The following is a 26454-nucleotide window of genomic DNA, read 5'->3' on the forward strand; positions in this document are numbered from 1 at the left end:
ATCGTTGAACGGGAAAGGCACAGCGCCAAACGAACGACCTGAAACGCTTCACGGACCGGCGCACGTGGACTATAGGAATTTAATTATGTGCCAAGCAATAACGATTCGTCGTCCACTGCGTAAATGCCGCGTGCGTTTTTGTTCGGTCCTTTTATCAGCGGATCGTAAATTCGCTCGATCAGGGAGTATATTCGACCAAAACCGTAGGGAAAGTGTCGGCCGATCAATACGCAACACGTATTTCCCTGACATACGATAAACGATAATTGATTGTTATGTTAATGGCTATTGTTCCCTGCGGCTACCTGCGTGATTATACATTAAAATATCGGCAAAAGTTCGACGACCCGACGGCCGCAAATAGTGCTTTGCGGTCCCCGCGGAAATTTCGTGCCAAAAAATAAATAAAGGACGATACAAGGATTTAAAAATATTATACAATATTTATTTAATTCTACTTGGAAATATTAAATAGAAAATTTGCTTAAGATATTCCTGCTCGATAAGAATATTCATACTGCGAGAGCAACGAGGCGAGAAATCAAGTAACTTTTCTTCCTTGCAGAAGACCATCCATTTTCCGGTTAGCCGTCAACATTCAGAATTTCCCAAGGCTTCCCAAGAAAATGTTAACTTTCTTCGGTAAAGCACCGATCGGATTTTAAAGACCCTTGGATTTCTCGGACTTTGAACGTTTCAGACTTCCAGAATCCCTTCAGCTCGCAAACTTGAAAATCTTCGAAACCGTGGGAGCTTTAAAATTGCGCATCGACGAAACGAGGCCATTGGTGACTTGGCATCGGCCGACGAGACGTTGTTCAAACATTGTTACCGCGAGTTTTCGCCGAACAAACGGAATATTTATCGTAGTTTTTTGTCTCTGATCTCTGAAAAATAACGATCGCCCAACGTCTGTTTAATTGGCAAAACTTCGTTCTTTGGAAACGCGGCCAATTTGTAGATTAAAGAGCAAATCCGTGCTCGAAGAGTTCACGCGATAAAATGTGTTATTAAGATCCTCTGGGGCGTCGAGGGTGCGCCGTTGCATCGATCATTTTTATTCTCTCACCGCCAAGGGTCGTGCCTCTGCGTGAAATACGATCCTGACTTCGACTTACCTCTGCTCGTTACAATCTATCGACTCTTGCACCCTCGATCCCTCTCTTTGTATTCGACTTTTCTGTATTTCGTTCTTTAAATATTTTCTTTCCCCTTTGGAGTTCCTTATCGTTTTCTATAGCAATAATAACTGTATTACTAGAGTTGAATGTCGCAATGAGATGACTTTCCCAGACCTTTAATTTCCTCTTCGCTACAAACTAACATCGATGTACACGGTTTGTTCGATGCCTCCCTCCCCTAAACTGACGTGAGAACAATCAGTACGACCGAGTGCAGGAAATTGTAGCGTTAAACGCGTGAAAAATGCCGCCGTTAAGGTGATTGAATTTTGGGCGTTGATTCATCTTGTCAAAAATGAAATCCATCTTTTCCGGCGTGGCTCGATCGTTCGGAACGCGTAAGCACGGCTCCATTACCATCGGGAAACGTTTTTGCTTTCCGCGTCAACGGCCGTGCGACGTGGCTCGTTTGTCAGGCCGGAAGTTGTGACAGTTCCGGTCGTTTAGACGTGTACACGGTAGCGAGGCAAATACTATGTTGACAAAAAAAAGGAACTCGAAAGAGGAGACAAGCACGCGCGTGCTCGACCATTCCAAGCATCGTGTCATTTAATCTCTTTTTATTATCACTAACAATAAGAAGAAATGAATTATTTATTTTAAAATTGCTATTAATTCTAACAACGTCGACTTTCCTATCCTACATCGGGCCAAACATTTTTCATTCGGTTCAGCGAACATCAACGCCTTCAGAGTCAGTTGCGCTTTTTCCCCCAACGCGTAGTTCGTCGCCTCGAATGTTGTTAATTTCCCGTGCAACGACATTTAATAGCATCAGCGCTCGCGTCTGTACATATTAACCGTCTCTTCGCAAAGTAACTGCCACTTTATCCTCTTCCGTTTCGCTGTTCATCTCCGCGTCCCTCGTTCAAATGTTTTTCCTGTTTTCTCCCGCGTTCCTCGTCCTTCTTCGTCTCCGAGCTCTACCGTCCACCTCGTTTCCCATTTCTCTCGGTCGTTTCTCTTATTTTATTCTCTTTAGTCTCTTCCCTCTCAGCCTCTGCTCCAGTTACCCCGCGCGACTTCAATCTTCGCCTCTTCTTTCCATGAATTATGTCCGCGCAACTGTTTGACCTACCCCTTTCGCGTTGCGACGTTTCGAATATTTTCTAACCATCGTTCCTACTCTTGAGGCGATCGAAAACAAAAACCAATTCCAATTTATTCAATGTAATAATAAAACTGGCACGTTTTATAAATTGGTCATATTTCTATAATAGATCCATTCAAGTCCACTCTATATGGGATCTGGTCTTCCATTTCCAAAGCACAATTTCGTGACATTAGAGTGGAAACAATCTGTGGTTCCGTTGGAGATGCAGTGGTTAACTAATCTCGAAGTCTAAGGTTTCGGATTCATCGTCATGAGATGTACAGTAATATTCATAACGTTAGAAACCACCTGTTATGAGCAGCCATTGAGAGCCATGCATACATGCAGACTGCTAAATTCTAATGCGCCAGATAATTATACCCAAGTTACGATTCTCCAGCACACTTTAATTGTGTTACAGAACTGATTTTGGTCTCAATTTGGAGCTTACAGAAAATTAATAAGAACCTTAAAAGAAAATGCATTCCTTGGAAAAGATTCTTATTAATTATAAAATATTTTGCAGAGGACGGATAAAAATTTATTCGAGTAAAACTAGTCCGGACTCTGTACGAGACACGATAACTGGAACAGTGCAATGTCTTAGATGCAGCGACTCTTATTGCTGACGCGCAGCACGTATGCAGGACCGTGAGCAAAGTGTGAATCTGTTTCTGTCTGCATGTTTCTATTTTTCTTCGTTATCAAGAAGAATGTCTTTGTACAATATCTCTTAGAGGTAAATAGCATTGTGACAGTGACGTAACCCTAGTACGAGCTCCAATAAATTTCCACGAAAACAGTTTGGCAATTCGGAAGGATAATACGCGTTGCTCGTCAAACTGAGGTACGAAACATCAATATATGCGAAGAAAAGGAGCTACTGTTCGACTGAATCATATGTTAGTAAACTATATGCGTTTATGCTGCGCGTATTTACGTCTGATTCGATATGCAGATTCTATTCGGCTTGGAATTCGATCGGTGGTAGCAAAACGGTAACTCAAGCTCTTCAGAAACTACCCTCTCGGCTATAATCTCGAATAATCACACATCGAATATGATCCGTCTTCGTGGCGTCGACAAAGTTCTACTCGAATCGTGTTAATTCACGTTCGATCTGATCGATGGTTCCCGAAGCAACCCGGATGCGTTTATCGAACCGAGGTGGTCATCGGGATTAATTTCATTCAATTAATTAATCGACTAAGCGATGTGATTGAAAATTGAATCGCCATAAGCGATGCCCGTTAATTTTAATCGATTAGTAAAATTAAATTCTCATGTATCGACGACAAAGCGTCTGGGATTATTGTTTCGACGTGAAAAAATTATATCGATTTGTTTGGGAAATTTTCACGCGTCCGCCTTATCACTTTTTCTGCGCGTTGCAACTTTTTGATGAGTAAAAATTTGAAATGGTCAACGCACTAGAAAACAGCATCGAGCAATATTTCAAAAATCAGACAAGTTTTATAGCGACGGTGTAATGGCTTTGTCGGAAAAAATGGGAACGAATTGTCGGACGAGAAAGGGATTACGGTTTTTCATAAAATCTAACGGTACGCTTGAAATATTGCGTTAAGTTCTAGTACAATATTTGACACGAGCTTACGAGGCCAATGCGTGTAAATCACATAAACCTGTATGTATGGTTTCAATTGCTTAATAAAAAAAAAAAAAGATTGCAAGCTGAATCACGAGACGTGTCAGGTGTATTTGCATGGAAATGCGATCCGTTGGTCGCGAGGAATCGATACTACTCGGACACGGGCGGCTTCGTCTTGGCGCTAGAGCAGCGTTCCGTTTGTAAAAAAGGAGCGGCCGGAAACAGACGTTCCCTTAAAAGCGACGGGACCGCCAGGACGTCGCCTGGATGTTTTGCCGCCGCGGCGGGGAAGATGTACGATCGCGAACGGCGCGGAATCGGCTGCCAGAAGTCGCGGAATTGGGTCAATTCGAGGCACGCGGCGTCGAGCGGTTTATTAACAAAACGCGCACCCGTAACCTTCGTCTCTTTCCCTTCTGTGCCCGCCGACGACCGCGCTCCTCTTGAATGTAGGTTGATGTATTAATATCATTAAGTCGCGTACGAGCCGTTTCGACGCGTGTACTCGTCGCTCCGCTCGTCCAAATCGCGGGAGCCCTTCGCCACGCGATATTTTAAGACGCTTTTGTCCTGTCGAGGGCGTCTCGAACGCCGGAAATCGACCGTAGAATCCGGGAGAAACGAGCAACATGCCGTCGTTGGTCTAATTAAAGGCAGGACTATCGTCTGAAATACCTGATTCTATCGAAAACAATTTTAATTCAATTTTGTTGTACTTAAAAATTTTCGTGGTGCTTTTCGTCGATCTGGCACGGACCGACGAATCGATTTAAACAATTCCTACAATCGCAGGGAAACGATTGTGTTTCACTGTTGCGCCCGTTCGTACTGCAAAGTCCACAGGAATGCAATAATGTAGTTATCTACAGTGATCGATTAAATTCTTACGTTTCGAATGGTTCAGCTTGCATGGACGAATGGAGAAATCACTACTACCACTTTCCGTCGAATCGATAAATAATTCTATGCAGACAGCTTTCCAACTATGGAATTAGGCTTCCTTGCGGCGCTCTATTGAGCACTTCTTTTATAAAAATTAATACCCAATCGTGTACTGTGGTTTGCCGTTGTTTCGTCTCGACATTTAACTGAACGCTTTCATTGCGCGCATCCCTGACACGATACAATATTCACGGTCCGAGAGCTTTGTCCGAAAGTTTCTACAACGCGAAACTATACCTGCCGCTATAAAACCTTGCAACCGCAATGCACGAGACGAGATTATCACGTTTTACGGTTATTATCCTGTTCAGTTCAATAGCTACGGTTAAATGAACGTTGACTCACGCGTAGGAAAATTTGTCTTAAAAAGGAGAGAAATAGTTTTATTTTCGATGTAATTTCGGTCAGATCGGTCTGGCCTGACAAAAATCCATCTATGCACAAAATTCATTTTCCAAACAATCAACTTTTGAAGCAAAAAAGTCGTGGAAAAATATGGGATCAGTTCCCTTTTCCTGGGTCGCGTCGAATCGACACAGTGAAAAAACAAACCGTATAAAAAGAGAATCGAGTGTGCTACACTTGGCACCTGCACGGCGAAACGCTAATTGTTCTGTTACATTTACGAATTTCAAAATATTCCAGCGGAAAAATGTGTGAAACGAAAACCACTTCAGTTCCTGAAGGAGACTCTTGATTCGAGCCGGAGCTAACGAGGCATTTAATTATTCTTAATTCTACCAATTATTTGATCTCCGGAGCTTATTTTCAAGAGTCCAAGCTGCGAGAAAATTCGAAATGAAATTGTGATTACAGAAGTTTGAAGATGGAATAAATTCTCAAACCTTTGACTACGGTGCACTGTAATAAAATTACTTACTTTATAGAACGACATTTCATACAACTTTATAATTTACAACACGGTTTCGATACAACGCGAAACGAAATAGCCGTGTTAACGTAGGTGGACGACAAAAAGTTTCGAAACTCCAGGTGGTTGTTGCGCGCGAGAATACAGCCAGCGTATCACAACGATCGGGGACACAAAATAATTCGATAACGCCGACCAAACGAACCAATGAACATTCTCGTGAATTTCTCTGCGGGTACCCGACGGTGGAAGTTCCGACGAAAGCCAATTTCGAGGAGCAATATCAATTCTGTGAAAATGCTGCCCCGTTAACGATGCCGGAAAAGACTTTCGAAACCGGTCAATTTTGTATCGAGTTGGTTCAAGACGATCGCGCGATCCCTGCACACGTAGATGGCAAGAACCAACAATTTGTAGCCAATGCAAGCTGTTCCTGCTTCCACAGTTCCTTTTTCCACGTACAAACTATGAATATTTTCACATTCACCGCGAGTACCCGGCGTTCGGAGCGCACACGTTAAATATTACAATGAAAATTGAAATGCGAACCAAGTTACAAAAACTTCAAGGAATTTTGCACACATTCTTTGGAAGGTTTTAACAAACGTATTAACTATGTATTTAAACGTTTTCATTATTGTTTTGCTCCGAAAATCAACAAGGAATTTAATTATTTCTAACCTGGACCCTTCGCGGTCCGAGACGCCTTTAATATTTTGTTCCAGTTGGTTCACAGCTCTTTCTACTTATATGCATTTCCTTTGGAACAATATTTAATGAAATTAAAGCAATAGCGTACAAGAATGCTTTGCAACTTGTAATTAGTTACCTTGTGGTACATTTTAAAACGCTCTCTAACGTGCACTTCCGACTTTGTTTCATATAACATGTTCGTTTTCTTTTTCCTTGCGTTTTACGGTCGAAGTATACTGCTTCGTGTTTTCTTTTTTTTTGTGTAAATGTTGAATAATTATATTCAATCTTTCAACTAGTAGTGAAATATAATCACAACATTATGAGAAGATAGATATAGTAGTCAAGAAATTCTATAATGCAAGGTGTAAAAAGATGAATGCCCTTGGAGGAATTGCAGACAATTCCTCTGGCCACCCTCGTCGCGAAACTTTCTCCACGCATATGAATTTTTACCATACACGTTACTCAACCTCCGACGAATTTCGCGTTAAGTCCTGCGGCTTGGAGAAATCGAATTACGAAGCAATCCTCGCACTTAGCGGATGCGTTGATCGTATTAGGCATGTTTACACGCTCGCTACACTATCAGCAACGATGTAAATGGCCAACGGAAGTGAACGGGGGTAAAAGACAGGTTGATAAACACTGTGTGAGCGCCACATCGTTAATGCAACAGGTTTTGTTTTCCCAGCTTGTCGGAGCTTGACAAAAAAACGATCCTCGCGTGTACCAGGCAATGACTTCCGCGATGTATGATGAAACAATTGACTTGAAATTTCCTATACAAGTTCCACAAACATCCCTCCGTACTCCGTATGGGGAATGATAAACACATGTGCCTTAATTGTTTGAATTTATACCTGATCACAGAAAAGTACCAATGGCACAAACGAGATAATCTAATAAAGTGTAGACTAAAACGATCGACGAGTATTTTTTTAACGCAAGAGTTAACCCAACATCATTTTGAAAAATAGTTATTGCTGGCGATCGGTGTTACAGAAACGTCCAGAGGCAGTTTGGTTCGACAGTGGACAACGACGGGGACCTGTTTTATGTCCTTGAAAAACGATGGAACCATTTTTACAGAGCCGAATCCGGTTCGAAGCGCTCGGTAGCTGTTAATTTGCGATCGAATCGCGCCGTGCGTTTTCCGAAGATATCGCGTTATCGCCAGCAATCAGTGCGCGGCGCATGCGAGGAAAAAAGAAAAATGAACAAAGAGGAAGCGTTCCGCGAATTCCAATTTCGAATAATTTTATCGGGATCGGTGAAGTGCTAAATAACGTAGCGATTGTTGAAATTTATTTCCCGCGACATCGCTTTGCTCTGTTCAAATAGAACGCGACGTTATTGACGTTTGGGATTGTTTAAAGCAGAGGTAGTCGTAGCACGATTTTCCAGGTTCGCAGGCCATTTTTCTCAACCCTTTGAGCGTCGAAAAGTTTCTCAAACGTATTAACTGCAGAGTCCAAAATATTACGGTCCAGGATATTGTCGAAGTTTTGTTTAAGTATCGTCAAATGGCATTTGTTTTATACTTAATTTGTAAGTTGGTAGGTCGGATAGTTTGCTGAAGAAGTTAATTTTAAAAAACCGCGTAACTGCCGTGAAATGGATAATGTTGAGCAACAGTTATTAAATGTTTCGTTAAGAAAGGCTTAACGTCGGTGGAAACTTTTTATAAAATGGAAAATGTGTTCACTGGTAAACCGCTGTAATTTCGTGAAAAGAAATCTCACACCTGAGCTCATTTTTAAAGGTGATGCCTTCGCTTTCAAACCCCAGAATTGACTTTTCTCGAAGAACTTTTCTCTCTCCATATCCCTCAACTTTCAGTTTTCACTAGCTATTACTTTTCTAGTTCAAATATAATCAAGTTCGGTACCACTCTCATCGTGAAAATATCGATCTTCCAAAGAAAACAGCCTTATATTTGCAAATTAAGAGGTAAATCAAATGCAATTCGTAGAAATGACTAGAACGAGGACGAAAAGAGGTTCTAGAGAGAAATTCTCAGTGAAATATTTTTTTCGCCGGTAGATTGAATATCGATATTCGACTGCTCGAATATTCGGTGCGATTCTTCGCGAATGCGGTTTCCGAGGCTTGCCATCTTGCTTCGGTTAAACCATGATTTATGGTTTTTCGATAACGAGTCGGGGTGTCGCGAATCGCGCGAAGTTTCGACTCTTCTTCGAGTTCGCAGGAACGTTTCCGCGATCATATTTCCTCCACGAAACGACTACGTGGAATATCGTAGCAGCTCCTCGATGGCACGCTTCGTTGGAAGCTCGTTCATGCGCGGTAACAATAAAGCGTGAACAGAAGTTCCCACCGAGCGTTTACGGATCCGTCGCTCTGGCCGGAAGCTTCCGGACGGAAGTGGACTGCTGCGTCACCGGAAACGTCCCTGCTCCCCGATATTTTCCACCGTTTGATTTCATACGCTCCTCGCGTCTTAATAAATTTCATTGTCCCTGTTAATTCCCGCCGTCGAAATCGTATCGATCGAACTTCGTTCTGAGAATCCATAATTTTTCCAAACACGATACACTGCCGGGAAAAATGTCTCTTAGTTCGAGTTTTAATTGGTCTCAAAAAACTAGTCTTCAAAATTTTCTATAAATCTAACGATCTCTATAACGATCGCGACGTGAGAATGTTTCATCGATTACGCGAATACTTGACGACGACGGTGGACTCTGGCGCCGCCCCAAGGATGTTTACAAGTGCCCCATTTTTCAGAGCGTCCGCGGAAATCCACTTCCGACCCTCTCGTACGCCCACGACTTCTTGAGAACTGCAAAGACCGCGGTCCAGGGTTTGTGTTTCTTTCAAATTACTCGTCAGCGAGTGCGCTTAAATCCTCCTCGAGGCCCGTTTACGCGCTTCAAACAGCCCCGGGAGCGCTACGGAGCAACGAGTTATCCGTTTTCGCCCTACGGCCACCCTTTCTTCTCGCGCGTCTTCGTCACTTTCGCTCGGCCGCGTTTCCACCCCCCCTGTCACCGCTTTCTTGCCGCGTTTCGCCATTCATAGTCGGCCGGGTTCCCCCGAAAGTTCACGCGCGGCTGTTTTACCCGTGATTTATATCGCCGGTGCTCGCAAAACAGTTATGAGACCTCGCCGGGACGCCGGACTTTAAGACGTCGATGCGAACAAAAAGATCGTAATGAACGCGACTACGAAACTTTTCGCCCCACCCCCGAGAGTTATGAAATGCTCGTTGCCCGAACGATACGGATAATCGAAATATAATTTCACCTGTACTAACAGCGTATTAATTCGTACGTCAAACATGACGGATGGTCGAAGCTTGAAGAAACGTTTCTGTAGTTTTACTTATTTATATTAAAACCGGTTTTATTGAATTTTCTTATTTGGCACGTTCGGAGGAAAAATTGGACCCAGATTTTACTGAAGAATAAACGTAATCAGTGATTTTATTTGCTTCCGACTGTGCTTTCTAATCATTTAACTGTATCTACAGAATGGATATGTCTAGGAGCTAATCCATAAAAAGGACAACATAAATAAGTTTTTTTTATGAATGAAATATGAGAGATTGCGTGCCCTAGAGAGTTTGAGGACCCTAGTTAGAGAAATTCTGCTGCAGGCAACATTTGTCCATATGCATCCCGGCGAGTTGTTTCGAGCATCGCGAATACGTAATTTTAAGGGACGAATGCGGTCGACTGAATTCCACGCTACTTATTGTTTAGCCCAGGGAAAAACGACCGGAAACGAGGGCTTTCCTGAACCACGACGTGTAATCCAATTTCACTGATGAACGCCTCCCGGTGCAATTAATCGAAGTCTATCTTCAGCGATGCAGGCGCGACTACAAATTTAATTAACCAAATTTCCACTGTTTTCGCGTTTCGCACCGAATGAAATCCCTTTCGGAAATTTCGCTTTCGCTGTCCAAGTTCATTCGTTACTTTGATCCTGTGCCCACGATCCCCGAGATCACTGATTCCCGACACATTACCGATAATTTCATAACTCATAATACCTTCCTCTAACTAAATTGCACTAAATATTTAGTTTACTAAACGTTCGTGTTCACCTTTCGTTAAATACCTTTTTCTATGCTACAGAAAGCTCTTGGTTATTTTTATGTGCTGTATAAACAGTTCATATTTTCTATATAGTTCGAGAACGAACATTTTTGTTTACTGCGTATCCTCGAATGCAATATTCTGTCTGCGCAAACGTTGTGTGGCCAAGGGACAAATAATATTCGCGTAAAAAACTTTTTTCCGTTTGTGTTCTGTCAATATTTTTCTGAAACGGCCCATAATGTTACAATTATGGAAAATGAGAGCTCAAGAGACTAATTTTGACGAATAAGCGATGACAATCAAATGCATTCACATCCATATAAGGGTTAACGTTTCTTCGATACATTCTGTACGCGTTTCGATAAGCCGCGGGGCAATAAATTTGTTTACTGGTTGCTCGTATTTCGACGCTCGATATTCGACGACTGGTTGGTACGCATCACTGGTCAGAATTTTCGGTCGCATAAACGCGAGAAAGATAACTCTGTCATGGGACAAAAAGAAAGCGACGCGCGTCTATTTGTCAGGATTTTATCTACTGCGGACGCTGCAGAACCGCTGTACCTGGATTCCTGTATGGAAATATAGGAGCCTCGGTGATATATGTTGACGAATACTACTCTTTCCCTTATTCTACTAATATTTCCACGTTTCTTCTTTTCCGTTTTTGAAACAATGAATCTACGATGCCATTCAACAATATGATCTAGTTTACATTTACAAAATGAGGTCATAAATTATGGTATCTTCCCCGAGGATCTTCCAAAATCGAATTGATTCTCTAAACTGTAGATTAATTGCACTAATTACAAAAAATAACTGACCTTCGCTACTGTCAGTAATTTTGTTTTATTTGAAATTACGATTCTGTACAGTGTCTCGATTTTCTGAGATGTTTAATAATTTGTTTACACTTGATAGAGACGTTCCGTATTGCGTGTAATTGGTTATTTCCATGAATTGTCAGACAGATTGTCGGAGAGTGAATTCATGGTTTCGTAATATCATGAACAATGCTTTGATCAAATTTCTCAACGTAGTCTACATTACATTGAACAAATGCAACCAAATTACTAGAGTTAGTGGTGAAATTGAAAACATTTTTAATTGGCAGTTTACAATTTTATTAATAATTCCATTTTAGCTGGAGAAACATAACTACCATAAATAATAAGAGAAAACTGAAGCAGAAATATAAAGTAATCAACAAGTTTTACTTCTTATTCTAAAAATATGATTAATCTTCCTAACTTGTAAGTAATACACAACTTTAAATTGTAAATTTCAAGAAAAGAACAATAAACCCAGGCACGGAGAAGAAGAACAGCCGTAATGAATCATCTTAATATAACATGTGAAAATTCAATGAATAATGCACTATCAGAAACCATTATTCGCTTCTTCGTGACATAAATAAAAAATTAAGAGATTAATGACGTACAGAAGCATTTTTATTGGAAACGACCGTGCCTGGGAAACTCTTATCAAGAATTCCAGAACCACAATGAACTCCACTCCCCCAATAGATTCACTGATTAGTTTCATAAAACGAAACTTATTAATTTCACTGGTACCATGAAAAATTCTTTAGCGGATTACCAACATCAGAAATGTGAGATAATTAAAATTGTACCTGAAAATAATATACGATTCCATGATTTTTCTTTTCAAAATTTCTCTTCGTTTGTTTCTCTGTTGAAAATATATATCCATGCTACATAATATTGCCACAAACCAATTTGTATTTCGAATCTCTACATCGAACAAGCATTCTTTATTTGAACAAAAAGAATGGTTCCAACTAATTGGCGGTGTAATGAATTTTTTCACAATTAAAGATCCGGCGCTCGTATCGAAACCGAATTCCGCGCTATCGGAAATTCGAGATGGAGCGCACCGATGCGGATATTTATTGCCAATTAGAACTGCAAATTGTCCGCGCGATAATACTGTATTTAATAAACCCGGAGGAACTTTTGTACTTTAGTCGCGCGGCTGGAAATTTCGCCTTTAACTAACGCTGATAACCAACTTTATCAAGCTTTTCCTCGCGTTATTAAATTTGCGAACTCGCTGATTACCATCCTCGTTGGTCTTGCAATTCCATCGTAATCGGTACACCAGCGAATTCCAACGTCTCTCCTCCAGAATAACTGGATCAGTCCTTGGAACAATGCTGAGTTTTATAGACAGTCATATTCATTTATAACTCGTTAAAAAATGCGAAATTTACGCAATATTAAAAATATGCAAAACACCGGTTGAAAATCAATATTTTTCAATGCAAATACATCAATTTGGTGATACTTAAGCGTAACTCGAGATGAAAATTATACTCGTACTTGAGAGAGTTTGAATATCGTGATATCGAAAAATTATTCGAGACATAACGATGATATTAGGATATCGATTCTTTAAAAATTTGATATACATATTTATTGATGTACGTACTATCCAGCAATATTTATAAATATTCATATAGTGACACGGGTAATGGACTTTTGGAATGCAGTTGTTAATGAAGCATGTCGAAACAACTAAATAATTCATCGCCAAAATATACATACGTATTCGGCTAACTGAGCAAACTCGATGTTTCGTATTTTTTTCGCGATGAGCAATTTTTCCCCTAAAATCTCGTCCATCCGTATACGCTATATACACACCCGTGAACGTGTCAACGCCATAACCAGATTGGTTTAACTTTAGAACTAGAATTTATTTAATTTCACAGTTTCGGTGGCTGCAAAGATCGTCTTTACTTTGTCTGAGAATCGACTCTGACAATTATTTCCTAATGCGGATATCCTGACCGCGAGGATATTGCGTTGTTTCTCGTACATTACCGCCTCGTTGCTCCCTTATTTCATCGTGCCACAAAAGTCCGTCGTAAATGCGTTACTACCGTCGTAGCCGGTAAGTCTCGCGTGTAGCACCACCCTTTGTGCGGCGAGATTCACTTTCGAGCTATATTGAAATGCTTCGCCTCGTTGGCAGCGTTCAACTCGTCGGCTACTCCGACGCCTGGCGTCGTCGTGGATCCAGGTGTCAAGGGAAAAATGCGACGAGGAAATGGGTGTTACATCGTGGACGTGACTCGATATCGATAGAGACGTCATCCGTGAACGGTCTATGCGTCAAGATTTTCTAGATTTCGAGAAATCTCCAGCCATGAAAATCATCTTCTTTTAGCCTGAACGATAGTCGCGCTTATGCAATACAAGAATCTCTTTGATCTTTTTCTTGATGTTGGGTATAACTTTCGTAATAGCAAGTATTACTTCGACAAAATGGACTGTTTGTACTTGAGAAAATTTCTGTAACGTGGTGAAATATTGATAAACATTCTTGCGAAGTTTGCGAAGAATTCTCAAATTCCAATCAAACTAGATGGACTCTTATACTCTCATTTTCGTTTTTTTTAAATAGTAAATGTAGGACGAACAAGTAGCCAATGATTCGGGGTCAGGGATGTTTAATGATTGCGAAAGTTAAAAGCCATTGGCTTGTGGACCTCATTTTGAAAAGCACTGTTTCGTAGAAATAGAACACGAATTCAATTTTCCACGAGTTCATCGGGTTTTCCATCAAACGAATAACGAAGCATTTACTAAAAAACGAAGAAAACAAAGAAAACAAGGTACTTGGAGAAGTCTGGGAACGAAGTTTCGTCGGAAATCTTCAAAACTTCGCGGTGCGCAATTCGCGGCAATGCTGCGCTACGTCGAGAGGAAGGTCGAACGTTTTCCTGGCTTCCTGCGCGTCGCGGAAACAAAAAGGAACGAGCTCTGTTTCAGAGATGGAAATGTTGAGCTCTAACGAAGCAGTAAGCCGATAATGTGCTTACTCGGGGCCGGCTAAAAGAGGATTTTAAACCTGTTTGTGTGCGAAAGTCTCGACAAAGATGCAGAGAAACGAATGATGCCGGACTTGGTTTGCTGGACGCCAAGAAAATTGTAAAATTTGTCCTGGTCAAATATCCGGAGAATAATCGAAGGTTCCGTGATGACTGATCACTGCAAAGTACTATACAGTAGAGTTCCGATTATGCGGAATGACACAAATAAAGAAGTCACAGTGACGTCGATACCAAACAAACTAAACTAAATTTTTCGGCGAAAAAAATAATTTCAAATCGTTCTCGAAAAATTATATTCGATCGCAGGGGTCAATTACAATCATTTTTGGTGATTACACATACCCACAAAATTCTTTACCGAAAATACAATGTCTAATCATGAATGAATGATTCCCCTGAAAATGTTTAAAACATTATAACTCCTGAACGAAGGAAATTCGAAGTAAAATTTGTGTCCAGTGTAACTATAGAAATAGATTATCAAATTGAAAATTTCCAAGAATAATCGGAGAATTTAATGGCACGGAGTAGAAGCTGAGTTATGCAAAACGTTCGATTAAAAAAGAAGTATAACACGGTCTAGACATTGAATTAGATTTGTGTAACGTTAACTTTCGCCGAGCTCTGACGGATTTTGACGTTAATTGTCACTAATTCTCAAAAGATCTGGACATTGAAATTGCAGCTTCCGATCCCCCGCAATTTCCAATCCTGGCCATCGAGTCGACGAGCGCGATAATCAATCAAACGTGATCGCGGTTCGTTAGAAAAGCTTCGGCGTATCGTCTGGTCGATGCATCGATCGAGATCGCCCCGAAGAACGCCCTCGCGAACGGATGAAATCCGATTACCACGGGGCTGCGTGCAACGTTCCTTTGTGAATCAGCGGTGTAATTAGCGGCCTGCTGAGGCGTTATCGAAGCGTATCGGCGCGTACGCTGCGGGACGAGCGAGCGTCCAATAAACCAAATTGTACCCGGCGAGAACCGAATTCTCCGGAAGGTGACAGATTCCCGTCGCGACACGAAAAGGAACTTTCTTCCCTCGCCCGTTGACGGACACGTTCGCGACAAAGTCGGAGTTCTCGCAAAACGGAACGCTCGGAATTAGGTGGTATGCAAATAAGTCGACTCCTTTTATTGCTATAGTGGACAAGTTCGCCGGCGGTTGGGATACTGTTTTCCAGGTTCCCTTTGGTGGTTCGCGTCCTCCCTCTGCTCGGCATTGTTCCGCGGTCTCTGGGAAAACTGCTGCAACGACGGAACTTGCCTGGGTTCGCCGCTAAAAAGCCACCAACCCGAACGGGACGCGAACAAAGTGACCTCGTCGGATCCCGAACGCTGATGCGTGCTATTTCGCGACTCGCCAAAACGAATTTCGATGCAAAGTGGCGTCGAATTATTTTCCACCTAATTCCATTCTCCGCCATTTCTTCTCAAAGATAAGAGCAGTTTTTATCCGCTCTAAATATGCTTTGAGTTTGGCGAGTAAATGTGAGCCTTCGAAACTCAGAAATAAAATATATAGTTCGTAAAAGAATTAAATGAAAATTTGAAATCCGTGACCCCCGAATGGGTCCTCAGAAATCGTATCAGAGTAGCAACCATTAAATTTCCCAGTTTTCTTTCGAATAATAAAAATCGAGTCTGAGAGTCCAGAAGGATACATCGGTTGCTCGAGCATTGCCTCTGGAATAAAAATAGTTTCGTTTCGCGGATCGCCGTCCCGACGCTTTGATACTGCTTTGACGGATGGAATTCGTTTGAATAGAGAGGGAAGTTCTTCGGAGGAGGCACCGGAAGTCTCACTTCCACGTTCGCTGCGTCTGCTCTCAGACAAACAGAACCTTCCGCGAAAGCATAATGTTCGAAAATAACCAGTGTTGGTTCTCGTCGGGCACAGAGAATTTTCACGTAACTTATTCGTCCATACTTATATCTGGGCTCTGTTGAACATTTCGTACAGCGTACAACTCGTCTAATTAAACGCACGCATAACGCATAGGGGTATTCCGATTAGGAGATTTGTGTGTGCCCGTAGCAGTTACAAACGTTGACTTTTACGTTGTATTTCATGATATTTCTCCCGTGAATGGGTACATCGAATAAATGAATACGAAATCTGAAATTTTTTCGTCAAACTCGCTCGACACTCGACTCCCCAATTACCATAGAACGCTAAGTATTTTCAGTACGAATTCAAAAACGAACAAGTCTTCGCGGCATGTTTATGTCTGACAAAGTCTACTGTAGGTAGCCACTCACGATGTTCTTTAGGAAACTTTATTCACTTCAATTTGAATAATCCTGCTTAATTAAACTTCACTTCTCGCTGCAGCGGCGCACCTTAGGGGCGGATTAACTTAAACGAACCGACGAGTGGGGCCGATTCGAGTGGAATAAAAATGCGCTCTTCGAGGAGCAAGAATGGCCGAGTACAAGGTTAAAAAATTTTTGCGTAAACTCGGCTTCAAAATCACGACGAATGCATTAAAATGCGCTCGATCGTTAAGCAAAGCTCGTCGGGGGAACTTGAACAGTTTTTGTCGTTCGCTTTGAAAACAAGACGAATTCTCCATAGCACTCCAAGGACTGGAATCCGCGTCATTAAAAGCTCCCGGCAGTTTACACTTTGCTTCACCGGGAACAATGCAAATTGTTCGACTCTCGGTCGGCTCTGAAAGCGCAATCGAACCTCCTGGCGCGGGACAATGTAATTGATCGCCCGAAACGTCTCGATTATGCGCGTCGCTTGACACGCTGCCCTATTGACGGAGAAATTGATTGGCAGGCATCTTTTTTTTCGTTAACGCGCGACCCAATCGATGACGCCGAGAATCGACAGAAATCAGAAGCGACTACGGCGACTCCAATGACGGAACTTCGCTCGACACGCTCGACAATTAACTGGATTTGACAAACTTCCCGACAGACGCGCACCGATTACCTAAACTTTCGATCGACAAAATCATCAATTGAAATTCCAAATACCCCTTTGTCCCGTGATTTCTGCTCGTATTTGAGTCCCAACATTGCAAAGTAAAGTAAAAAAGTACGCTTTTATGGCTTGCGTGATCCTGTAATAACGAATATTACGTTTCCGTCGAGAGTGTCCCGTTTCAAACGATTCGCGCGAATATCGTTGAAATTGTTGGCGATGAAACATTTTATCTTTATCTCCTCGATCAACGAAGAGAACATTCTTGGTATCCGATATACCAAAGAGAAGATTTTCAAAGCTTCTTAAATACAAACTGTGTAATATTATCGTTACGTAAATAGATTACAAACTTCTACGTAATAGATCCGTGAAAATTCCTAGTCTCCTTTTTCTGAGTAGATCCGAACGCTGTGCACGAAGTTTAAGCGAACGATAGAGATCGATAAAGCGTTTCATGGCGATTCTTTCGTCATATTTCTCAAGACTTTTGTCGTCATACGACGTGAAAATCGATCTGCAGGCGTTACACGTCTCGAGAACGAGTTGCCCGAGTTTGTCGCGAAAGAAATTGTAAAAAGTTGCGCGCTGGGCGTTCGTCAAATCTGCCTGACCTCTGCCATTGGCGAAACGAGAGAAGTCTCTATACTTTTCGACTTCCGGTATCTCTGACGCGTAACAGGTAGCAGTTTCACCCAGTTCGCCGTCTCGAGAGGACGAAGACCCCGCCGGAAGCCCGTTCAAATATAAAATACGTAAACCGGAAATTCGCGATCGTGGACCATGTTTAGTCGTTTGTTTAAGACCGATCTTTGGACTTTTGTATTTTATTTTTGAACCTTTGACCGAAATAAAATTTACGCGCTGACAAAATCTTTTAAATTGACTAATTTTTGGTACGTGATTCGCAAAATAAAATTTTCAAAGGATGCATTAAAACAATCCGTTGCTAATGTGTTATTAAATGAGTATTTATTGGACCGTTTAGAGCAGTTTAATTTAAAATTTGGCTTCTCTAATTATCTATCGACGTTTCAACCTTAATTTTTGAGTTCTCTTTGGGAAACGTGTTCTGAATATAATGTCCAAATGATGCAAATATCAACAATTTCGGTTACCAAAAATGCAAACATAAGGGGTAGTATAAACTTGTATGATTTAACTAAATAAATTTACATGGTTATGTTATTATTAGAATTTGGGGCTTTATTTACGTACAATTGTCCAACGACATAATTATTAAAATGATATCGATGCTGAATCGTTATAAAAGTTATGAATTCGAACGTGGCTATACGACTTATTTTGGTGAACATACCCAAAATAATGAAAATGGAAATTTTGCTAGCACAGAGTAATATAGTAAAATATAACATGTATAATATAATTATTATTTGGTTTGAAACGAATAATGATTCGAAACATAAATTAACACGTTGCATCATATCGTTCCTCTCGCAAAATATCGGTCCTCAATGAAAATTTTGAAAATGAATATGAAAACGTCGAATGTCCGACTTACTTCTAATTATAGACCAAACCTATAGATGTGTACAATAGATATCACAAATGATTATGCTGTAAGCTTGATTCATGAATGTCAGTTATTGTTCAGCTTCACAATGCCAGAACTTCGAATTTCAGAATGTATCGAATCGCACATTCATAGTTCTGGCATACATGATACGATATTATCTTACTAAATTGGAATTCTTTAAGTACATCCAGAGTAGGAAATCAATTCCTTGTATGGAGAATACTATCGAAGGATTCGTTTCGCATGAATAAATTCTCAAGTCGATACCAATGATCTTTACCTTGAAACATTTCTCTGCTGAACTATAAATACCGACTCGCATATTGCGGCGCCCGATTTACGAACTCGCTATACTTCGTCTATTATTCCAATAACATTCTGCCCATCTCTGGCTATGATTCCCTATTCCCTCTAGGCCAAGGCGCATCAAGCCAAATGCCAAAACACATAGAAAACAGTTGGCGAACTCTGATATATAAGGTGTCTCGCAAATAACTTCTACGAGTAACGAACAAGCGATTGCAGGTTCAAAAATAAATCGATAACAGAATGAATTTTTCTACTTCCGTAGTGGTAAATCCTATCACATATGGGTGACGTGGCAGTCAAAGCGTTAAAGTAAATTTCCGCGGTAGAAAGAAATTGCATAAGTATACCCTATACGTCTTTTGAAATTTCAGGGTGTTTTAAATTTCCGGTTCGGGGGATCATCCCTTATAAGTTACTAGTTTCACTCCGTCAGTACCTAAGAAGAACGAACGGCGCGATCTTATAGGATGACGTAATATTTAAAAATATTATCCTAGAAAGAGGAAATTAAGAATCTAGTAAATTTGTGGTTCGCTTACCGAGTACGAGCAGCAGCAGAACTTGTTGCGGGAGCCGAGCCACCATTGTGGGCTCCTTCTCTCGCACATTTATGAATTGAAATCGGCCGATCCCGCCGTGCACCGATTCTACTCTCACGATTACAGCCGCCCCTTGCAACAACATTCATTTAACGTTCCTGCCAGCTTCCACGTATCGCGTTGCTCCTCTGGTCGCTCCTGGTTCCTGCTTCCGTTGCACACACGCGATCACCACACACTTCGAGGAAACACACACGCGTAAGGAACCGTTTCCCGCACTGGACGCGTGCGCGAGCACAAGCCTCGTCGACGTGGTTTCCGGTACCACGTGTTCTCCACGACTCGCAAACGCTGTTTCGTCCGCACTCGAGGAACCCTCTTGCACCAATGGAAGACACGCCTCGGGATTTCATCCGACGCGTGACCGTCGCGCAGCGCTGAAATATCATCGGCCGGAATCAGCGTGCAAATTGCCTGGCGATCAGCGCACAACACAGCCGTTTGATCGCGAGAATTTGCTCGTTCGGGGATGTTTGAGCCTCCGCGAATCTCTCCGACGACGATTCGTTCGGATAAGTGTCAATGAAATTCAAATAGTTCCCTCACCGATTTCATAGTCGAAGTAAAAGTGCCGCTTAACTTTGAATTTTTAGCGGACTCTAAGAGTTTAATTAATTTTCGAACTGATTTTGCGCAAACTTGTACATTTTGCTAGAATAAATTCGGCACATTTCGCTTTTAAAATGCAATTGCGTCATCCTGTTTCGCGAAGTTACTTTGACAGTAATATTTTTGTAGTTGAAATAACGAAGTAACGAAATACTCTGGGATATATCCAATGCGCCACGAAAAGATAATATACACGGAATTATAAACCTCTTTGTATTATTAAACTGATGAAAAATTTTGTATAATTTTAAATATATGATTGATACGCCTATTAACGTTACGGGAGATATTAAATCGATACGTCGTTTCAAATATTTATTTTTTATTATCGGTTCAAACGAAGCGCATACGTGAATTGAAATCAGTCCTGAACCTGACACGATTAACTCAGGTATTATCTATCCTCGTTCCCATCTCGATATCACGTTACCTTATGAATATTTTGCCCGAGAATTCTGCCATGTTAATTGAAATATATGAGAATTTGACTAATGCGTTTCTGTCTGTTACACGGTCTGATGTGACTTTTATACAAATCATAGTTTCAAGATTCTCGACAGATAAACCCGATAACTATCAAAGTTTGAGTATAACGAAGTTATTAAAGCATTGCATGAAATAGATATCTTTTTAACTATTTTCAAGCATGAATTTTCGCTTGATAATATCTTCGCTCGCTAAATCCGTGGCTAACGACTGCTAGAATCGAGCTCAGTTTCGAGAGATTTGATGCTTGTATAAACTACACCCTTTCAGGAACGCAACCATAATGGAGTACTTAACGAATTCACAGTGTTAAACGAATAGTATTTCAGAGAAAATGTACGGAACACTACCCCCGGAACGATAACTTTTCACTTGTAAAAATGAGCATATAAGAAAGCTAGTAGACAGATAAGACAGAGTTGGAAAACTTTTGTTCACGGATAACGTTTACGAGTGTCGGTTCGAAAAATCCGGTAATGGATTCTAAATTACGGACTGAGCGTAAATAGCGGATCTAGAATTTGTATTTGTTGTTCGAGAATAAAATTGCCCGACTCCGTACATCGTGTACGATATACGGGCCTCGAGACCAAAGGGCTGAGAATTCACGATAAACTTAAGCACTCACGGTACGACGTTGTTCGCATTAGCGGAAAGAAACTGCATTCGCGAACTCGTAGCGAAGGTAGATTTATTATACTTAGCAAGGTATTCGAGGATTACCCGTCGAAATTTACGGGCCACGGTCGTCGATCGGACTGACGGTTGCGAAGGGAAAACGTCGAAGTAAGGATCGGTGACAGAGCAGAGGGCCTAATTAGGTAATAACATGAACAAGCGGGCGAAAGAGGGATCGACAAGTAGGGCGAGGAGCAAAACAGGAGTGAGAGGAGGAGATGCGTAGACAAGGACGGAAACGAGCGATAACACAGGAATCAGATGACGTGTCGACGATGATGGACAAGGTGCGATAGAAACGAAGTAGGACAGCGATGAAAAGGAACACATTGGGGGTCGTGTCTCTATTGTCGTGAATAGATTGTGAATTTTCTGCGTTCGTAGCCTATACCGATACGTTAAATTGTACAGAGATAAATATTTCGTACGTTAATACGATAGTATCAATATTTTATACCGTACGAGTGCATTTTGCATAAGTTATGTAAACAAATTCTGTCTGGTGTTCGACGACATTGTAAAGTTGGTAAAATTGCAAAAGTTGGAACAAAGGTAATTCAATTTAGCAACAGATAGGACATAATTAAATTAATTACTAAGTTTCAGTAGAAAACTATGTCGCAATACGGATGGAACTAATGCACGTCGCAGCTTCCAACTTTAACGACGTTTTCCTCGAAACTACTTTTTCCTAGCTGACATTCTTAAAAATTTTCACATCAGTAAACCTGTCTTTCTAGAATTTGGAACACATATACAGAAAGCTTACTCAATGGCTGGGACCAGGGAACGTTTCAACAAATTTCAATATATTTTGTCTCTTTACGTTTTCTTAAAATATGTGATGACCGCGCAAAATCTCTAGAGCCTGTTATTAATAGCGTTTCAGTAAAAATTCACAATGGAACACGTTTCTTTGATATTCTAGAATGAAAGGCCATTAATCGTCTATAATTCTATGTATATTAATTAAAACTACAACTTTGCCTGAGGTACACGTAACAAACAATCTACCCAGAATTATAATTTATAATTTATCTCGTCGAAATGTAGCTAGAAGGTTGCGTGGATTAAAATTTATCTTTCAATTTATACCCCGTGTAATTTGGGTTATAAGTGGTTACGAAGGTTAAGACCACTGTTCTTGGGGGTTAATCCCACCAGTAATCGAATGAATAAGTAAATTGGTCGACCAGTGAAGAGAGAAAGGAAAGCAGAGTCTGATTTATCTTGCACGAGTTCGCGTTCGATGAAAACGGATAAATAAAGGCGAGGCGGGAATAAGGACTAGCCAGAATTTTATGGGATGGTTCGAGGGGATCGAAGTATATCGTCGAATGTCGTTGGCGATCGGATATTCGTCGCGTTGGATGGGAAGAAAAGTGTTAGAGGGCCGGCCAAATTGAAAACCGATAAGCCTGTCCTTTTCACGAGTTATCTCTTCGCCGCCGTCACTCCGCGCGACTCTGAAAGACGCCTCGTTCCTTCGGAGCAATTAACTTCGTTAATCGATTTGGTCTGATTCTATGCTCGTATTTTTTCAACGAATGTCTTGAGGACTTTCCGTGCAAATCGAATACAATTTTATTCTGGACACTTTAGCAGAGGGGTGTCCTTTAATTTTTAAAAGAGTTGCTATAACTTGATATCGAATTTATATGACCTCAAAGTTTCGTATAATTTTCAATGCTAATATTTTGTTAATAGGGCTACATAATCGTCCAAGTTAATATAACACACTTTACATGAAAAAATACTATACTGAATACAGCGTGTTCGGCCACCTCTGGGAAAAATTTTAATGGGGGATTCTAGAGGTCAAAATAAGACGAAAATCAAGAATATCAATTTGTCGATGGAGGCTTCGTTAAAAAGTTATTAACAATTAAATTCAAAAATTTCAAATCGTTCTGGAAAAATTATTTTTGGTTGTGGGGGTCCATTACAATCATTTTTGGTGATTAGACATACCCCCGAAATCCTACGCACTTTCGAGAAAAAAATTCAGTACGGTCGGAACTTTAAACGTTAATAACTGTTTAACGAAGCCTTCATTAACAAATTGGTATTCTTTATTTACGTCTTATTTTGTCCTCTAGAATCTCCCACTAAAATTTTTCCCAGGGGTGGCCGAACACCCTGTATATGCGAATGAATATTCAAATTAAACGACATTCACTTTCGATGAGCAGCGAAAGTACACTTTCACTGAAGAATGTGAACCAAAAGCATTAGAGTACGCATTCACTAGACAAATTATTAAAGATTCCATTCTTACGATGACATATATAATATCTGCAGTCTTGATAAAATGATAGAATTAGTTATAAAATAAGAGTTTGGCAAAGGACAATATGTAACTATTCTATGATAAGACTTTGGTATGGTCTACACCAATTTCTAATTACCATCAACTTCTTGTAATGAGATGAACCAAAGTCTCTCTTCAGAAAGTATCACACCTGGACTAAAACGTTAAAGGATAATTGTTTTCTTCAACACCTGGCAAGTCTACTACTCCTATCTTTGATTAGTAATGCTATTAGCTATCATTTCACGCGAAACAAAATCCCTATCAACGGAGAAATAACCTTTCCCGGAAGATTTCGATCGCTAGATCCGTATTCCACCCGTTCTCCTCGATTCTCCAGTACAGATACTTTATCGAGCCGACGATTTTCGTTATCCTTCGCGAGTTCTGCGCGCGATCGACCATTCCTGGCGTCGACGTGTCGATAATCGTCACAGCATGTTCAGCGTATTCGGCGTCAAAGCTGCGTCCGTTTCTCACCGAGAATCGATAGCTACACCTAGCTCTGCTCCAACTTTTCGACTAGATCTACCTCCAACCGTTCCTTTTATCCTTTCCAGCAATAACTATTTAACCCTTACGAATATCATAGTATTAAATATTGCCCTCGCACGTTACAACGTTTAATGTGAAAAAGCCTCTCAGGTTCCAGCAACGTTTATTCCATATTCAAAATCGACCTTTTGAGTCAAAGTGTTAATTATCCTCGTCCAGCCTGACGGAAAATCGGCGCATCGAGATAAAAATCGGAGCATTTCCGGGCGTATAAACTTTTCATTCGCTTGTTTGTCCCCGGCTAACTGAATATGCATGGCCACGTGAAGGGCCACTTCGCGAAAATAGCTTGCTCCACGTTCGTGACTCTCAATCGTGATTTTTTTTTCACGTAATTTTGTAAGTCTTTGACCCGCTGGACGCTTCCAGGACGTTGAATATTATTCGTACGTAAATCGTCGAAACGAACCTTCCTATTAACGCGTTTGGTATCCAAGATCGAGTACCTGGGCGCTCTCGGATTGAAATACGCGTCTGATTAAAACAGTTTTAGTTAATTGAAGCAATTCGGAGGCTCGTTCTCTCTCTGGACTTTTACGCTATTTGGGATTAAACCCTCGCCCTTATTGCACGCTTTTCATAAAATGCGAGTCGACAATGGAGTTAAAAGCTTCCATAGGCTCACGACGCTAACGTAATAACGATGAATTGAAATGGCACGAATTCCCCAAAAGGACGGTGGAGATACGGTTAAAAAAAAAAGAAAGAAAAAAAACTGAAAACTTCATAAAATAATCTGAATGGCCGCGGGTTCCCCCCTTCAAATTATCTTATCAAACCCGTCTCCCATGGCTATAGCGATCTCCCGAGGCCGCTTGGCCGACTGCCGAGATTTTTCGTGGATATTTCGGTCGCGGCCGTGCATCGGTCTCTGTTCCGACCGAACCGATCGACTAAAATGTAACACGGAGGCTTAACATCCACGATAGAACAAAATCAATCTACCGTGTTATCGCGCGCTGAAACGTTCGAGCAAATTTGCGAACGATCCGGATCGGCGGACCAATTGGAAAACCGTGGGTTCCACGTCCCGGGGTACGTGCTCCAAGAACTATCGTTTGCACAGGAAAATTGCACGAGGACCACTCTCTTCCCCTATCTATCTCTCCCTCTTTTCCTCTCTCTTCCGTTGTATTTTTCTTTTTCCTTTTTATTCCTCGACGACGAGTTCACACGTGGCGCGGTCGCGTTCGACTGAAAAATCACGGCGTCCCGTCCCGTCCCGTCCCGTTTCGTTTCGTTTCAGAGGGATGATAGAACCACAATAACGACGCGTCGCACGCGGAGTCTCACCGCCGACTGACTAGCGCCGCGACGCTTCTTCGTTCGCCCCTCCTGCGTTGGTACACGGCGCGAGCAAGCGGAGGAGTCGCGGCGGCTCGTTCGACCGTGTCCGGCTCTGTTAAACGGGGTCTTCGAGTCTGAAATCATAAGCAAGCCGTTTCTTTATTATAATAATAACTAGCAACCATCAGCAGACACTGCATGCCTTGAACAACGCGACAATTAATAACAAACATTTTGTATCTCCATTTTTGGCGATTTCGCGATAAAGAGGATTAAAGGTTTTGATGGTATTTTATAATTGTAAGCACGATATGCATATTTATAATTCATAATGGATCAAGTCCACAAATTAATCCTTGATCCTTGCATTAAATTATCCGTACAACATTTATTTTAATTGAATCTTTTTTCTACTATGTTGGTGTTACAAAGTAGCTAGGGAACACCGATTTTAGTTTTATTTAAAACACATCACCTCTCTTTGTTTCTGTCGCGCCTGCTCCATTCCTCTCTCAACTACCCTAACTTCTATCTTTTTATCTCTTTGCTTCTCCCACTCTTATGCTAAACTATGCACCGCCCGCAGTCTCGTCGAATTTAAGTGTCCAACAGATTGATCCCTTGTACCTGCACCATTTCTCTCCCCACTCTTCTACTCCTATCTTTTATGTCTCCACCTCTGCAACTCTTATCACATTATCCTACTTATCTGGCTACGATTTTCACTCGATTGATTTTTGACATTTTTTTTCCTACGAAAAAATTTAGAAGCAACATAGATTTGTTTGAAGATCTATTTGGAAACGTGAAACAGAACAATTTGGAATT

General features: G+C 41.2%; 1 protein-coding gene across 2 annotated transcripts in view; it reads right to left on the bottom strand.

Annotated features, from left to right (window-relative positions):
- Neto (Neuropilin and tolloid-like) overlaps nucleotides 1-25618 on the bottom strand; it is a 120097-nt gene extending 94479 nt beyond the window's left edge. Inside the window, exons 1-2 of one of the 2 annotated variants that reach the window (XM_076773488.1) lie at nucleotides 25285-25618; nucleotides 19641-20077 (exon numbers count right to left, since the gene is read on the bottom strand). In XM_076773488.1, coding sequence (XP_076629603.1) covers nucleotides 19641-19785 — 145 coding nt within the window. In that variant the 5' untranslated portion in view covers nucleotides 19786-20077; nucleotides 25285-25618. Of the gene's footprint in view, nucleotides 1-19640; nucleotides 20078-21423; nucleotides 21545-25284 lie in introns of those variants that run through there. The other variant, XM_076773489.1, reaches the window with a different exon arrangement.
- Nucleotides 25619-26454: the final 836 nt, after the last annotated feature.

Source organism: Colletes latitarsis, chromosome 9, assembly GCF_051014445.1.
Source record: "Colletes latitarsis isolate SP2378_abdomen chromosome 9, iyColLati1, whole genome shotgun sequence".
In the NCBI taxonomy this organism is placed as follows: Eukaryota; Metazoa; Arthropoda; class Insecta; order Hymenoptera; family Colletidae; genus Colletes; species Colletes latitarsis.